The sequence below is a fragment of the Podarcis raffonei genome, chromosome 11, assembly GCF_027172205.1.
Source record: "Podarcis raffonei isolate rPodRaf1 chromosome 11, rPodRaf1.pri, whole genome shotgun sequence".
NCBI classification, from domain to species: Eukaryota; Metazoa; Chordata; class Lepidosauria; order Squamata; family Lacertidae; genus Podarcis; species Podarcis raffonei.
In genome coordinates this window covers 28,419,183-28,435,134 of record NC_070612.1, presented here as the reverse complement: position 1 = coordinate 28,435,134, position 15,952 = coordinate 28,419,183, and the positions used below count along the sequence as shown (strand labels likewise).

Below are 15,952 nucleotides of genomic sequence, written 5' to 3'. Positions count from 1 at the left end.
ATGAATACACCACTGGTGTCTGAGGCAAATCTATTTACAGTGACGTTACTCATAGACCGGTGTTGAGGAATATCGATCTTTCTTGTTTGTCTAATAGGAAAATAATAAACAATTACTAGGCAATGTTGGAGAAAGTAATCAGTTTTTATATATCACTAATACAGCAGACCTCCCAAAACATAAAGGTGATGATCTGCATAAAATCAATGTGTTATGCTACATTGCTTATATTTATCACTGCAAAGAATCTCAAGCCTTCAGTGGCTTAAGTCTGGAACTGAACTATTAGTTTGCTGAGAGAGGGGCACTCAAAAGTGCACATACTTTATATAAAAAAATGAACATTTTAAAAACATTCTATGCAATATTCAATACAAGATCAACATACTATAATGCCAAATCATGCCAGTGTTTAAAGATGCTCAAAAGCAGATCATGAATACTGTTATTATATCACTCATAAAAATGCTGCAGATAATTTTAATACATTTTTGAATAATCTAAAACATGATAAAGAAACTACTGGATTTTTTTTTTAAAAAATACCATAAAATTCCACATTCAAGGAAGTATGAAGCCAATATCACTTTGTGGAACAGAACAGTGAAATTACATCTACAGTATATGAACTTCTGCATGTTTATTTCCCAGATTTGTTGAAGCACCAGCAAATTAACCATTAACTAGCCTGCTGAAATTACAGTAAAGAACTGTTGATGATCTTATGGAAGGCTAAGCAGGGAATCACACCAGCAAAAAATCTAATGGTATAATGAATGTTAAGCAAACACATATGACTCTAAGTCTACAAACAAATTGAGACTCATCCACTATCTTGTAGGAGGAGACCTGGTATGTCTGGCTGCCTCCAGAACATGAGTGGCACTGCTGAATACAAAAGTAAGCCAGCTGAAATAGGTGGAAGGATGTCACAGGCCTACCAAATTGGTAAATCTGTGCCTGGACTGTACTATTTCAGGCTTCAAATGGGAGACTCTTATAACTAAATGCTCTCTCCCCTACCACAAAACATAACTTCATTACATTATTTTCTGATCCACAATATTAGACAAACAACGGTTTAAGAATTTGTTTACCTTAGATTACTTTGGATTCACACTTTTAGGACTGGGGGCAGGGGAGAAAAGAAAGCAGCCCTTCTTTCACACACTTAAATATATAACTGAAGAACCACATATACATATCGCAACACCTGGGAGTGGAAGGAGCCCAGATAGATTTCTGGGACCCTCCTGGTGCAACACATCCATTTGCTCTTCATAATTTCATAAGGGTCTTGTTAGCAGGGGCTGGGTTTCACTTTGGCCTGATTTGCATGTCACACTAAGCCAAACTATTGCTTGCTTCCTGGAGAGCAGCTCAAATCTGCACTGCTCCATGGTTTGGCTTAGCGAGCCATCCAAACTCTCCTCAACCACAATCTGTAACTGTAGGACAAACCTTGGTGAACAAGGGCAGGGTAAAGGGCAAGTCTTGCCTTCAATTAAATTATGCCCTCAAAGAGGACATTTCATCATTCATTCTTATGGGGAAAGAGTAACCCATTCACTGGTGCAAATGAATGTTAAAGGGGTACAACTCCGGGACATTATTGGGGAAAAGGCTAAACCTGTCCCCTGTTCCCAATGACCCTATGTTCTGGAGCAGGTTCCCTTCCCTGGCCAACCCCACATGTTGGAGCCTACCTACTTTCCTCCATGTGTGGACAGCTGGAGCTACTGAAGAATATGACAGAAAGTACACGGCTTAAATGGACATTAAATTGAGGAGAAGTCATGGGAAACCTATTGCCAAAGCTTGTGATGCTGGTGTCAAGGAACAAGCTTTGTTTCTTTGTTACACATAAAATAAAGCTGCCTGTTCACCCACAGTACTCAGTGGAAACCCCCTCAGTACAAGAGATCCTTTTCTTGTTCACACTAGAAATGATACCAAAACACAGGCATGTAAATGTTAAGTACTGAGCTTTCCAGAGGGGACTAAGCAGATACTTTTACATGTGACTAGTCTGATATAATGGAGGTGCTCATTATTTTGTAAATCGTTTTCTGTGGTAAGCAGAAACACTTCCTGAACTTCTTTTGTCTAAAGGGGTGGGATGTCTGGGGTGGTGGGCTTTACAGTAACCATGGTACTTTAAGGTGACTGGCTGCAGATTTCAGCCCCTGGAGACTGACAAGCTAAGACACTGTTGCCAATCTAAATATACTAGCAGCAAGAAAACAATGTATTAATTAAATTGTGCATTATGTAGTTATTTGGAGAGCCATATCATCAGTATAATTATTTCATTTATTAAATTTCTATTGTGTTTCTATAAAAACACAAAAATAGAACTTTTCCATCTCTGTATTAAGCATACTGATCAACCTTCAGAGGCTTAAATAAAACCCACCTTAGCATAATGCGTTAATATTCAAACAGCACAACAGGACAAAAAAACTGTATTTTCTTCCATTCATTTCCCCTACACATTAATGATCTATTTTTGAAAAGCCACTGCAGCGTAACTTACCACAACTGGAAATTGGCAGCCTGGGTAGAATCACAAAAGTCAATCCCTACTGAGACTGTCATAGATTCCCCAGGTTCAAGAGATTCTGTTGAATAGAACATAAAGCAAAACATTGAAAAAGTTAGATAAATCAGTGTAACAACAAGGCTTTTGAAAACTTGTATTAGGTTCTGCTTACTTTAACGTATTCCTTAAACATTTACTGACTTTGCAAAATTTTAGAACAAATATTTGCTTGGCTTTTGATCAAGTGTTAGTCATTGGAATGATGAAGAAAATAATTAGATAACAGGGACTGTTAACTGACCCTTTGGGGTTCTCTTCAGTGAGCTGCATGTAGATACATATTTATCAGTGTCAGAAATGACACTGGAGATATTGAGATAACCTTGGTAGGCTGTTACTTGAAAATTCTCTGCTATAATAAGTTAAGAACAAGAAATCTTATCAAACAATTATTCCAATTTACAGAAAATACCTGATTGAACTGTTGTAATGTATTTAACTTTGAGATTTAAGAACAATTTGCTTATTTGTCAGAGGAAGTTAAAAGGATCAGTGAAGAGAACACCTTTGTTCCATGAATTTACTAGAAAACTATAGCAGCCTTTATTTACAATGTCAGAATATGTGTACAATATATTACATGCAATAATATATTATAGTTATTGCATTAAAATACCCAAACATTTAAATCTTAACTAATGGGTAAGATTACTTTAACATGAAACATCACAGAACGTGTTTCTAGAAAAAGTGCTATCCAAAATTTGTTTAGCTAAAACACAGACACACATTACTATACTGATTATTTTGATCACAAAATATGTTATCTTACTTTTAAATCTGATTCTCTTGAATTGCACTTTATCTTCCATGGTGCTTACTTGTTCTGTTTTTATATTTTTGCTGAATCCAGATTCTAACCACCAATGTAATTTCTTACTTCACTTTATATTTCACTGAAAGCTCTTCACAGAACTAAAGATTATTCGTCATATTACTCTATGATGTTCATTTCACTTACAACATATAGACTACACATTCTGGGTACATATGAATGCACTGCTTTTTAATTAAACTGGCTTTACTCCATTCCTGCTTCTTAGGTCTGATTCATATATTTAAGGGAACAATTGTGTACATGTTTGCACTGAAGTAAGTCTCACTAAATTCAACAGACCTTACACAAGTGTGATTAAGATTGCAGATTAATCAAGCAGTCTCCCCATAAGCATTGTGGGGAATAAAGAACAGTCAACATAAGGCATAGCAATACGTGCAAAAAATTCTGGGTCTGAGCCTCATGTTGAGCAAAAGATTCCTGCATTGCAGGCGCCTGGACTAAATGACCCTTGTGGACCTTTTACTCTACAAATCTATGAATTCACATAAGTCTCCTTTCCTTCTTTTTGAAGAGAGGAGTTATTTTGCAACTTTTATGTCCATATGCCCATGTCTTGTCATGATACTGATATGCTCTCATCCATTTTTCGTCTCATTTACTTGCTACTCTAATGCTTTCTTTCTATGGGGTGCTTTATCTGAAGATGGTTCAAAAGTTTTAGTTGCCACTCAGCAATAGCAAAATTTATAGTAATAGTGTGCAGAAAGTGTATTGCTCCTTTTCTGGCTCTACTGCACTGGCTTTGTATTAGAGCACAAGACCTATTCAAAGTGCTGGTGAGAATTCCTGAAACCCAGTTCCTCTCCACTCCCATGAATGGGCATTTCCCACTACACCAAAAGCCCAAAAGCTCATGGCAAGAGCACCAACTGAAAATCATGAAAAATGCTAGAATATGATTATGAATGTCATTAGAATAACAGAATGATAGAGTTGGAAGGGATCCTAAGGGTCATCTAGTCCAACGCCAGTGAAGACTAATAATTATGAGTTGTTCCCTCCCCCATTCTGGTGTATTATTATGAATCATCTTAACAGATCTGTCCTTCACAATTATTAACCTACCTTAATACTTGTGATTTCCTGTGCTATTACAGGAAATACCTCTATTTTATGTGCATGCATCATTAAATATAGCCCTATTCAAGTTCTTTGTTAACATCCAAGGGCAATAAATGTGTAGAGGGCACGTGTTTCTCTGAACTAGTGCAATGAGATTTCCCCCTCTCCTCTCCTATGTGATCCAATAATCACTCTGGGGTTGGGGGAACCCCAGAATAGATTTTGGGGGAGGCGTTGGGGGAGTGTTGTGTTGTCTAAGGATAAATCCTTGTAGCACTGACAGAACATTTTGCTTAGCGCTACACTGAACACAGCCCTATATTGCTAACTTTACTAGCAATATTAATATTCCAGTGTTATTAATATATGGAATCATAGAATCATAGAGTTGGAAGAGACCACAAGGGCCATCGAGTCCAACCCCCTGCCAAGCAGGAAACACCATCAGAGCACTCCTGACATATGGTTGTCAAGCCTCTGCTTAAAGACCTCCACCACACTTCTTGGCAGCAAATTCCACTGTCGAACAGCTCTTACAGTCAGGAAGTTCTTCCTAATGTTTAGGTGGAATCTTCTTTCTTGTAGTTTGGATCCATTGCTCCGTGTCCGCTTCTCTGGAGCAGCAGAAAACAACCTTTCTCCCTCCTCTATGTGACATCCTTTTATATATTTGAACATGGCTATCATATCACCCCTTAACCTCCTCTTCTCCAGGCTAAATGTATCAATACATTTTACACACTTTTTTAGTTTTTGCAATTAATTAAATTGCAATTAAAAATCTTAACATTGCTCTATTCCTGCTATTTAATTGAGATGCTACCCTGTTTCAGGACTTTGGACTGAGAATATGGAATATATGTTTAAACTGAAAAACGAAAACCTCCCCTACCACCTATCTGCAGGCCAATCAAAGAAGTACCACAGATATCAATAGGACTGTGGACATTACTATGCACTGGATTGCAAGTCATTAAAGAACTATGAACCATAGAAAACAGTTGACAGTTAAAAGATCTACCTGCTCCTGGAATCAAAGGTTCGAGGTTTGTTTGTTTTTTAATGCATCTAAGTCTTTAAAAGTTAAGATGCTACAGAGGCTAGAAAAATATATTGCATAGTTTCAAAATCATAGAACAATTACCTATTGGGTTAAACACATGCACTTTCATGCCAGTAGGCAGCTTTTTTTCGCCTAAGTGGATATTTTCTATCTTCTGGTCAGTGGTGTTAGCCAACGTCACTTGGACAGATACCATCTGATCATTGTAAATGCATGGCTGTCTCGAGAAGTGATAATGAGCTGCTAATCCTTTCCCACTCATTCGGTGCAGGAGTTCATGAGTTCTTGTTGGCACAAAGGCTGGAACACTGACCTATTGCATAGGAAAAATTAAAAGTTAGTAAATACAGACTAACAAGTTCTTGCTTAGTTAAAAAAAATAATGCAAGAAATCAATATTACATTCTATGCATACCTAAAACACAAGGATTAGACTGCATATTACTTTCAGGTGAAAACCTGTAAGGAAATAATCAAAGCAACATGTGGAGGGGGGGAAGGAATTTGATAACATTAAAATCTACAGAGGGAAACAGAAAGGAAGGAATGGGGATGAGGTCACTGGTATTCTTTGTATGCATAAAGTCTAAGTTTCAATTCTTGGTATCTCCAGTTAAAAGTGAACTCATGTAGTAGGTTCAAGAAAGATCCTCTGTCCAACACCTTGAGAAACTACTGCTGGTCATAGCAGATGATATTGGAACAGATGGACCAATTCTGCAGTATAGTACAAGCCAGCTTTGTGTGCTCATAACTAACATATGCAATCAGCCGTATATCACCAGAGCATTAGCTAATTTTTTTTAACTGTCTTTCACATAATGAAAACACACAAACCAGAAATCCTACCTCTTCCCCCAGAGTTCCTTATCTACAAAGCAGCAAGTGTTAACAGCAGTCTTTTTAGATTCTATTCATAATGATGCAGCAATTTCAGATCAGAATTCCAAACCAGAGACCATTCATTTCATTGTTATAATAAAAATAAATATCATGACCATTATTGGTTTTCAAATGTAGCAACTGCTGCCTTAAATGTGTACATTCATTGTATGATGCACATCCCTTAATAGGGAGAACATCCCCAGACATCTCTCCCTAGTAGACCTAGGTTTGCAGTAAATCTTACTCTTGGTTGAGTCTAGAAACACAGCCAACTTGTCTAGGATATCAAGAGAGGCAGCCACAGAACTGGCACAACTTGCCACTGCTAACAGGAAAAGGATCAAGTGTCATCTCTGCAGTCACAGAAACAAAAGGAAATTGCAACAAAAATGTGCACGGACTGTTTGAGTAGCATTAAGCTGTGTTTGCAAGGTCTGTAAGATTTGTTGTTACATAATGTTCACAGTGTTAATTGCACAAAAAATTGTTCTAGATTTAAAGAACTGAGGGGTCAGTTAGACCCTCTTACCATGTACTTTACATTATGGAATAGGCTTCATTTCAATTATTTATGCATGGAAAGTAGCATGGTTTTGTTACTTGCAAATGGTGCCACTCTGAATACTTTCCAACAGATATTCTATTTGTACAACTTTCTTGGAGTACATTTGACTGCAAATGCACCTCCGACCCCTTTTGACCCTGATCCAGTCAAATTTTCCACTGATGGTAGATTAGATTGCTCTGCGAAAACATTTCTATGCTTAGTGCTGTGCAGAAAATAGAGCATTGTGGAACATAGATAAGGCAGAAGGTGGTAAGCAGTTTTTAAAACTGAGTAGAATTTTTTTACTTGTTTAAATCTTAAGTTTTTCTAATTGACAAATTGTACAATTTGTCTCCCAGTTTCAAAAAAGCTACCTACGTCAAGATTTTTGCAATATGCACATTTAAATTAAATGTATTAATCTTTAGTGTACCGAGGCTACATTTAATCAATTTAACATCAGATCATTAATCATCTGATTTTTAATCTAGCTAAAATAATCTTTATGCATACATATATGTACGATAATTTTTCAGTGATCTTCAGCTGCACATAGGAACAAGCATTCCTCAGCAGGGCACTGCCTTCACTCATGTACATAAACAATATTACATATGGTGGAAGGCGGGGAAGAGGAAGAAACCCATTCAACCTGTAGAACCTTGTTTCATGTTGCTGTTTATGACCACAGCTTGAGTCAGAGCGTGAACATTTGGTACCAACCTCTTTTGCTGAATTTTTACTGTTCTGTTTTGGCTGGAACCATTTTCTTTTATAATTGCATATTATATTGTTGTAATCTGCCCTGCTGCCTTATGGTGAAGGGCGGATAAGAAATCTTACCAAAAAACAAATAAAGACATTTACACCTAACAAGCAGAATTCTTTTTGCTGCTCACCCTCCCCCAAGCTAGACATTATATGTAAGTACACGGGTCAAAAAGTATTTTAACCCGTCAGAAATAATAAAAAACCATTACTGGAGCATGAGCTATACAACTGAAGAAACTCAAAATAGCATCAAGTGGAATTATTTTATGTAGGCTGATTCAATACAAATGTTGTAAATATGTTTAAATGAAGCCTCCCCTAAAGAGTTAACATGCATTTAGGAACTGTATGATAAACCACTACAAATCATATTGGCATACATTTAAGAAAGTCATCTATGTACTTTTAGATGTTTTATGAAAATAACCAATCAATTCTGCAGACACAACATTATTTCTAAAGGAAATCTGTGTGCATATAGATACAGGAAGACAAACCACACATATTTTATCAGTTTATTACAGTAAGCAAATAAGCGTGGAATGAGAGTGCACATAACTGTCTACTTAGTGCTTACTGAAACATTTATAAGAGCTGTTATCTCCCTAATAACAGACAGACAGCGTGCAATTTTAGAAAGGAGAAAAGCTTCATATTTTCAACACTTCACTAAAAAGTAACTGAAGAGTGTAAAATGAAAAATACTCTGTGCAGTTAGCTGGTAATGGACCATATTATCAACTCAAGTTAGATTTATATGATACAAACTAATCACTAATAGTTATTTTATGACATGGCATGTCTGCTTCCTGGGGGGGGGGGTGGCTTTAAGATTAAAACTGTAAAACTTTTAATGCCACTGCCAAATATTTCTTGAAGAAGAAGAAACACGCAAAATTTCAAGTTACTGTTTTCCAAGATGCTTTTTCAAAATGTGCAACTCAGCAGTCCAATCCAGGGACCTGTTTGTGTGTTTCAGTGTCTGGAAATAGTCCCGTAAGTTGCCTTTTCGGCTGCAAGAATCATGCAATATTATAGTATAAATGCAAAAAGAGACCTGCAAAGCATTCCACCAGCCACCTATGACAGTCCACTAAGAGCCTGATAAACCTCCTATTTCTACCCGAGACTGCAGAAACAGAAGGCTGGTAGCAGCAGCATTTGGCTGTGGTAAAACACAAGTTGTAAGAAATGTATTTGCTATGGAAGGTGTAACCAGTTAGCATTGAAGTGATAAATATGTAATTAAACTTAAAAACATTAGATGTTGCCCTAAATTCTACGTTCTCCGTAAGTATTTCTGTTGTTAGACACCGAGTTTATTGCGCTGATAGTGAAATTTCTCACTGCTTTTGCAAATCTAAAATGCACTTTTGTATCAATTCCATTTTAAACACAATTCATGATTTAAATAAATACAACTGCTATTTTAGAAATTCATGCTTCTACACGAATCTTTTTGAGGTTATTGCAGGTTGCCCAATCTTGCAATCCATACTGCTCTAAATGTATCCTTTCTGCTAAAATGTAGCTATTACTGTCTCCTACTTGCTCCCTTTCTAATTTTGACCGACATGTTTTCCAGTTCAACACCACTGTGGTCAGACGCTTCTATTGATCAGATTCAACACATATAACAAAAGAAACTTGTCTGGATGAAATATACATTTTGTTCAATGAATGTCTATTGTCTACAATCAAAGGAATCATTAAAATTATGTTTTGTTAACAGTGAGGGACTGAATAATTTAATCTATTTTTGGAAGTAACTTTTCAATGGCCCTTCTATCCAAGACATAATCCAAAAATGACCTCCTAAGCTATGAGCTATTTCTTCCTACATATACTATGTGGGTATGCTCCAGTAACTCTGAAATTTAAGAGGAGAAGGGAAGGGACATCAGCTTAGTGTTTAAAGAAAGAAAAGCTTGTGGCATTAAGGGAAAAGTTGCCATATCAAATGGAAAATCAAATGGAAAAATATTAACAGTAACTGTTTTCATCCATTAACTATTGGGTTAACTATACAATTAACAAATTGTAAGCAAATAAAAGTACTGAATGTTCTAAAACAGATAAAGCATCTTAAAAAGCAGAGACATCACCTTGCCGACAAAGGCCTGTATAGTTAAAGCTGTGGTTTTCCCAGTAGTGATGTATGGAAGTGAGAGCTGGACCATAAAGAAGGCTGATCGCCGAAGAATTGATGCTTTTGAATTATGGTGCTGGAGGAGACTCTTGAGAGTCCCATGGACTGCAAGAAGATCAAACCTATCCATTCTGAAGGAAATCAGCCCTGAGTGCTCACTGGAAGGTCAGATCCTGAAGCTGAGGCTCCAATACTTTGGCCATCTCATGAGAAGAGAAGACTCCATGGAAAAGACCCTGATGTTGGGAAAGATGGAGGGCACAAGGAGAAGCGGACGGCAGAGGACGAGATGGTTGGACAGTGTTCTCGAAGCTACCACCATGAGTCTGACCAAACTGCAGGAGGCAGTGGAAAACAGGAGTGCCTGGCGTGCTCTGGTCCATGGGGTCATGAAGAGTTGAACACGACTAAACAACAAAAATAAGCATAAGCAGATACATTTCCACATTGCACAAGGAACGGATCTTTGATTTCCACTGATCCCCCACACTGCAACTCCCCCCAATTCCAGGATTGGAATTGAGACATTGATGACGCATTGTGGAACTACTGGATCTTTCAGTGCAATCTCATCTGGATCTGTAGCCTGTTGAAGAGTGTGGTCTATTATATTGTTGTCACAGACAACAGAACTGATGTTGTTTATCTTTGTGTTCGTCCTTCTTGACAGGAAGCATCTTTTGTTTATCCCTTATCTCAAAAACGACTTTTTTGAGCGGGTCCCCATAAAGCTTTCCCCCATTGAATGCGGAATTGGCCAGGTGCCCTTGGGATCCTGCATCTACATCCCAGTTGCCAGATATTGCAGAGCCAGATATTACATCTTGCCAAGATGTTCACTATCACTGCTCTTGGAAGGCTGGCACAATGGAGAGCTTCTTTAGGCCATCTACAATGTGTTTGGGTACATCCCCCCTGGAGGGGAGATCATTGACCCACAGGATGCTTATTCTAGCCGCAACGCTTCTGCTTCAAAATTCAAGTGGCACCGCCTCTACTCACTTCTCACAAGCATTCCTTGGTCCTCCTTTGCTTTCAGACAGGATAACCACAGTTTAGGATAAAGTTGCTACTGGCACACCCACAATTAGGGTAGCCAATTGGCCCATAATATTAGTTGGGAAGAGGTAGTGTATATTCACCAGCTTGCATGATGGTTTGTGTTTTTCCAGTGTTGTCTGCCCAGTGTTCCGCAGCTTTTGGAATGAATCTGGGAAAGGGAGGGTACCCAGACATGGCAGTCCATCCAGAAAGGCAGATTTGGCTCCTTTGGTTGCCGCTGAAGCTTTTGCCTCAGTTTCCATGGGTTGTTCCTCAGGGAGTTCCAGGACTCTCCTTGCTTTGGCCACCAGAGCAGGAAAAATTTATGACTGAAGAAGCCTACACTTCAGGGGTGGTGCTTTCAACTCTTCTGCAAACAGCTCGCCCTCATCCTTATTATTTGAGGCCAATGAGGGCTCAGAATCCGAAAAAAATGCTCAGGGTGACTGCCCTCTAGGATCCCTTGGGAAAAGGGCAGAATCCAGATTTTCATGACAGAGAATTCCTACAATTTATTTTCATGCCTCAGTAATTAAATTATTTTGTTAAAACAGTGCATGTAGTTCTTAAAATACCGTATTACAAGTACAAGAGTGAAATATGATTCACCACATTTCTCTGAAACGTTATGACTGGTTTTTACAAGATGTAGCTGGAAGCTTTACATTGACATACTTCATAAAGCCAAATCCTCCAAGTGCCCTGGAAATGTGAGGTGCAGTAATGCGAATGTGGCTTGTGCCATTAGAGTGCTTTGAAATATGAGTACTCCTCATGAATATTAAGGTCTGTCATATGCCACAGATTCCCTTCGAAACAGTTGACTTCACAGAGACTAGATATATGCTCTAGTTTTAAAAATATGCTTAAGTACTTTGCTGAACCAGTCATTAACTTGCAAAGTTGTCCACTTGCAAATAACTTTTTAAAAAGTGCTCCATTTTTTACCTTGTTGAAAGTAAAATCAATATAGAAATTAAATTATGTTGAACTCTTCCAAAAGTTTCAGCCAGGCACCTAAATGCTAAGATTATTGGGACCTGCCAAATTGTTCTGGAAAAGGCATCCCAAAGCAGAGCTGCCACTACAGAGAAGGCTCCATCCCTAGTAGCTGTGAAGTCCCCCTCCAAAGGTTGGGGCACAAAGAGCAGGTCCTCAAAATAAAATCTTATCAGGCAGCTTCATATGGAGAGTATATAACAAGGGTGCTTGTACCTCTGACCATGCAATGAAAAAATATTTGACCCTTGTAGGAGCCTGATCATGTCCTCAAACATCATACACACCTTCACCCCAACCTCAGGTTTCTGTGAGTGTCTGACAACTCTCCCTATACACAACATACTTTTTGTACAAATGCCATTACACATATCATGCAGCACTATTTGTTGTAGGCTGCTAAAGAAGATTAGTGAACTGTCCAAAAATAAAATATTTACTGATACAGAGTGCTTTTTCTGCAAAAGAGTGGTAGTTGCAACTCCTTTATCGCATAGTTAGAAGAACAGGAGAAAGCGAAATGAGGGAGAGTGGTGGAGCAGGGAGCACCACTTGGCTATTCAGGACTAAAAAAACCTTTATGTGAATAATTGGGTGAAAATAAGCCATAACAGCCAGCACAAAAACAATGCTTTTCTTTTGTAGGATAGAGCAAACAGAATTTCCCTTGCAAGGACAGCAGGGGGCAAAGCATACAAATTCCTGACCTATATACTACCAAATGTAGGTTTCACTTCATAAACACCATGGGTTTTCTGGAAATCATATAAGCGACCATTTGCATAATGAGTCAATGATCTCCATTCGCATAACAAGCCAATAACTTCCATTGAGTCACACGGGAAAAATTCTAATGCACTCCGAAACCATGGAATTTGTGGTGCACATATCAAGGTTTGGGTATTAAATCCTTGTGTTTGGATAAGTGAATTCTTGCATAGCCAGCACTTGTAATGCAGGACTTGCATGTACTTAGAATGAACTGATTCCTCTGCCACCCTGCCGCCCAGCTTGACAGACTTTCCTAATTCTCTGTTAAGAAATGTGGAGATGATGTTTAATAAACAAAGACCAGCATCTTCTGTGCCATTTTTGTCTATTTTTGCTTTGGGGGGATGTTAACATTTGTTTCTGACAAGGGAAAGTGCATTTCCAAAGAGTGATTTCACATATGGCAGATATGCAGGTGGGACAGGAAATGCAAGTGCCTTGCAACTGTCTATTTTATATGAAGTTGCTCACCGTGGGACTGTATTTCCTGGGCTTTCCTTTGAAGGCATAATCGGGAATGTAAGATCTCAATCATGTTGGGATAGCTTCCATGTTCCATGTAAGCTATTACTAGAAAGTACCCAAAATTGTAAGGACTGCACTCTTCAGACTAAGAAGGAGAAGCTGATCTGTGTGGATGGATAAGTGACCCTCAGAATGACAACCAATAATTGGGAGTAGAAGCCTGTGCTGGAATAGTGACTCCCCCAAGACAAAAACAGATCATCAAAAACGTCCAGAGAGGCCTGCACTATGCCCACCACCCTTACAAATTCCCTCCACCTGAAGCTCACATGATCAAGGGAAAAGTCCTTGCACTAGAAAGAGGCTCTTAATTTCGGTAGAACAAAATCTCTTGGTCCCAATCATACATGTCCATGCCTAACTCCCTTTCCTGATTTGTTTACTGATTTTACAAAAAACAACCCTAAGATAAAACATGTTTTATTCAACAACCAGAGTATTTTATGAACATGTGCTGTATAAGTTATGAAAGCTTTAGGAATATTTATACCTTTTAGGCAGGGAATTCAAAATCAACACATTATGGGCTGTACATTTCCAAATCAATTTACTCATCTAGCACAGCATGTGCTGCGCTGCCACGTTGGTCCAACCCACAAAGCCTCAATTCCAAAATCCACAGTTGGACGATGCCTTTATCAGGACTAACCAAAATGTCACAAAAGTGTGGCAAGGAAGTTTCTTAAACTTATTTTATAAACACTCACAAACCACAATGACTTAAGGGCACATATCTTACACTTTCAGAGAAAGGTAAGAGCGCAGTCAGTTTGCTGTGGAAGAAAAGACAGAGTACTGCAGAGTTTTGCTTTTTTCAGGCAGGACAGAGGGTTGATTTGCATAATATTTTCTATATGAAATTATGAAAGCACCTGGAAAGCACTGCCTAAATAGTCCAGGATCTGTATATAAACAATCTATTTCTTTCCATATACTAAACAAAGTTTGTCACTGAATATCACTAATTATGTCCTCAGCTAATAAAGTGCATTATCACCTTTTCTGGGATTTGTTTCTACTTTGTCACTGAACATCTTAATTCCAAGCTCCTGTTTGGGCTCAGTGCTTTGACAAGCACCATCACTACTCAAGGTCTGTATGAAGGAAGCTTCAAACTGCATATTATCACACATTGGCAAAACTCAACATTTTATGAAGGGCCTCTGCTCATACTGACATCTTCCTATCGTGTGTAAATAAGGTTTGTAACCTTGACTTTAAAGCCCAGCCTTTCTACCTTTTTCTTTTTCCTAAACAAGTGACAAAGAACAAGGAAGCTGATTGAAGGGATCCATTATGTATCAACTTAAAGAAAGGCAAAGTGATTGATGAAACTAGCAGTCACCTTCACTGCTATCTACTGCACCTGTATCCTTTTTGTCAAATGACCTGAAAATCCTGCTGACACATTCACTACAAGGATACACTGTAGTTTTGAATACTTTTATTTGCCAGAGAGTCTTTAGGGACAGGTTCTTAGAGCCAAAATGAGATTTTCAGACTTTTTCGTCTAGTGTTCTCAAATCTCTCTCTCAAAAGATTATTGTACAAATCCATCTGGAAACAACAACTGGTAGTGGCAGGTGAGCTGCATCTCTACGAAAAGATTTCCTAACACTGAGGAGTTTTGAATTATTCAGTGTTATGAAATCTTTTAGGAGAGATGCAGCTCACCTGCCACTACCAGTGGAATTACTGTGTATGAAATTTAATTTGCTGTTATTTAAGTTGGGATTAAAGCTACACCCCTGTCACTTTTCATACTGAATTTAGCTACACTTTTTGGGGGAAAAATCAGCCAACAGTTAATCCTAAAATTGCATGTCATTAATTCTAGGGTTGTCAAACAATTATTTTTTTATCATCTGGCTTTAATTATTTTTAAATTAATTTGCATTAAAACATAAATAATGGCCTTTTCAAAGATAGCAAAGGAAGACCGCAGGGTGTTTTTTTGTTTGTTCATAAAATTATAAGTTCCCTCTTACTGTTTGAAAGATTGGTCATTAATATTTTTCATCAATAGAATTGGAGTAATATAAACTTTCCCTTTTTACTTTAACTTGCTAGAGTGAAAATGGTTTCAAAACCAACAAGTTCAAATCTCAGCAGTATGGAAGAATAGCCAAATGTATTACCTGAAAGATCCAAATGACATTGTCCTCCATCTTCATTCTTATGAAGACAGGGCACAGTGGTTTCACATATGAACGTAAAATAATCTGCTTAATTTCAATGCAAAACTAAAAATAAAACCCATCCCTAAATTTCTCACTAGGGGCCTAGTATATTATTGTGACTTACACAGCGGAGTACCCTTCAAACTTATGCCCAACGATTAAATAGGAGGGCAAATTTTAATTAGTGATTAAAGGTGTAGTTGATTATTTACTGATTAAGTCGGTTAAAACTTTCAGTTCTAATACTTGTATCATTAACCAGCTTCTTAAAGATTCTTTTTCAAAATAACTATTTTCTTCTGTCTGTAACAGAAACATATACACACACATACGCTTTTAATAAAGCTTATACTGTTTTTGTACAGTGAATCTGGTAACAAGTATAAAATGATCTTTCTATTTTTATTTTTTTTAAATCCAGTTAGTATTAGGACACTTGAGAGGCAGGAAAATCTCCAAAGGAGCTGCTGTGCTCTGTGTGGGACACAGAACCATTTCCTCTGGGCATTTATTACC

General features: G+C 37.9%; 1 protein-coding gene and 1 long non-coding RNA gene across 4 annotated transcripts in view; one reads left to right on the top strand and one right to left on the bottom strand.

Moving 5' to 3' along the window:
* The window catches only part of AP3B1 (adaptor related protein complex 3 subunit beta 1), a 141,305-nt gene that overhangs the window by 22,784 nt on the left and 102,569 nt on the right, over nt 1–15,952 (bottom strand). For all 3 annotated transcript variants that reach the window (XM_053409083.1, XM_053409084.1, XM_053409082.1), the window contains exons 23-24: nt 5,650–5,881; nt 2,537–2,621 (exon numbers count right to left, since the gene is read on the bottom strand). In XM_053409083.1, coding sequence (XP_053265058.1) covers nt 2,537–2,621; nt 5,650–5,881 — 317 coding nt within the window. The remainder of the gene's footprint in view (nt 1–2,536; nt 2,622–5,649; nt 5,882–15,952) is intronic.
* Nucleotides 726–5,656, top strand: LOC128423661 (uncharacterized). The gene is made up of 3 exons (XR_008332814.1): nt 726–900; nt 3,456–3,586; nt 5,339–5,656. It is a non-coding gene; the product is annotated as an uncharacterized LOC128423661 (long non-coding RNA).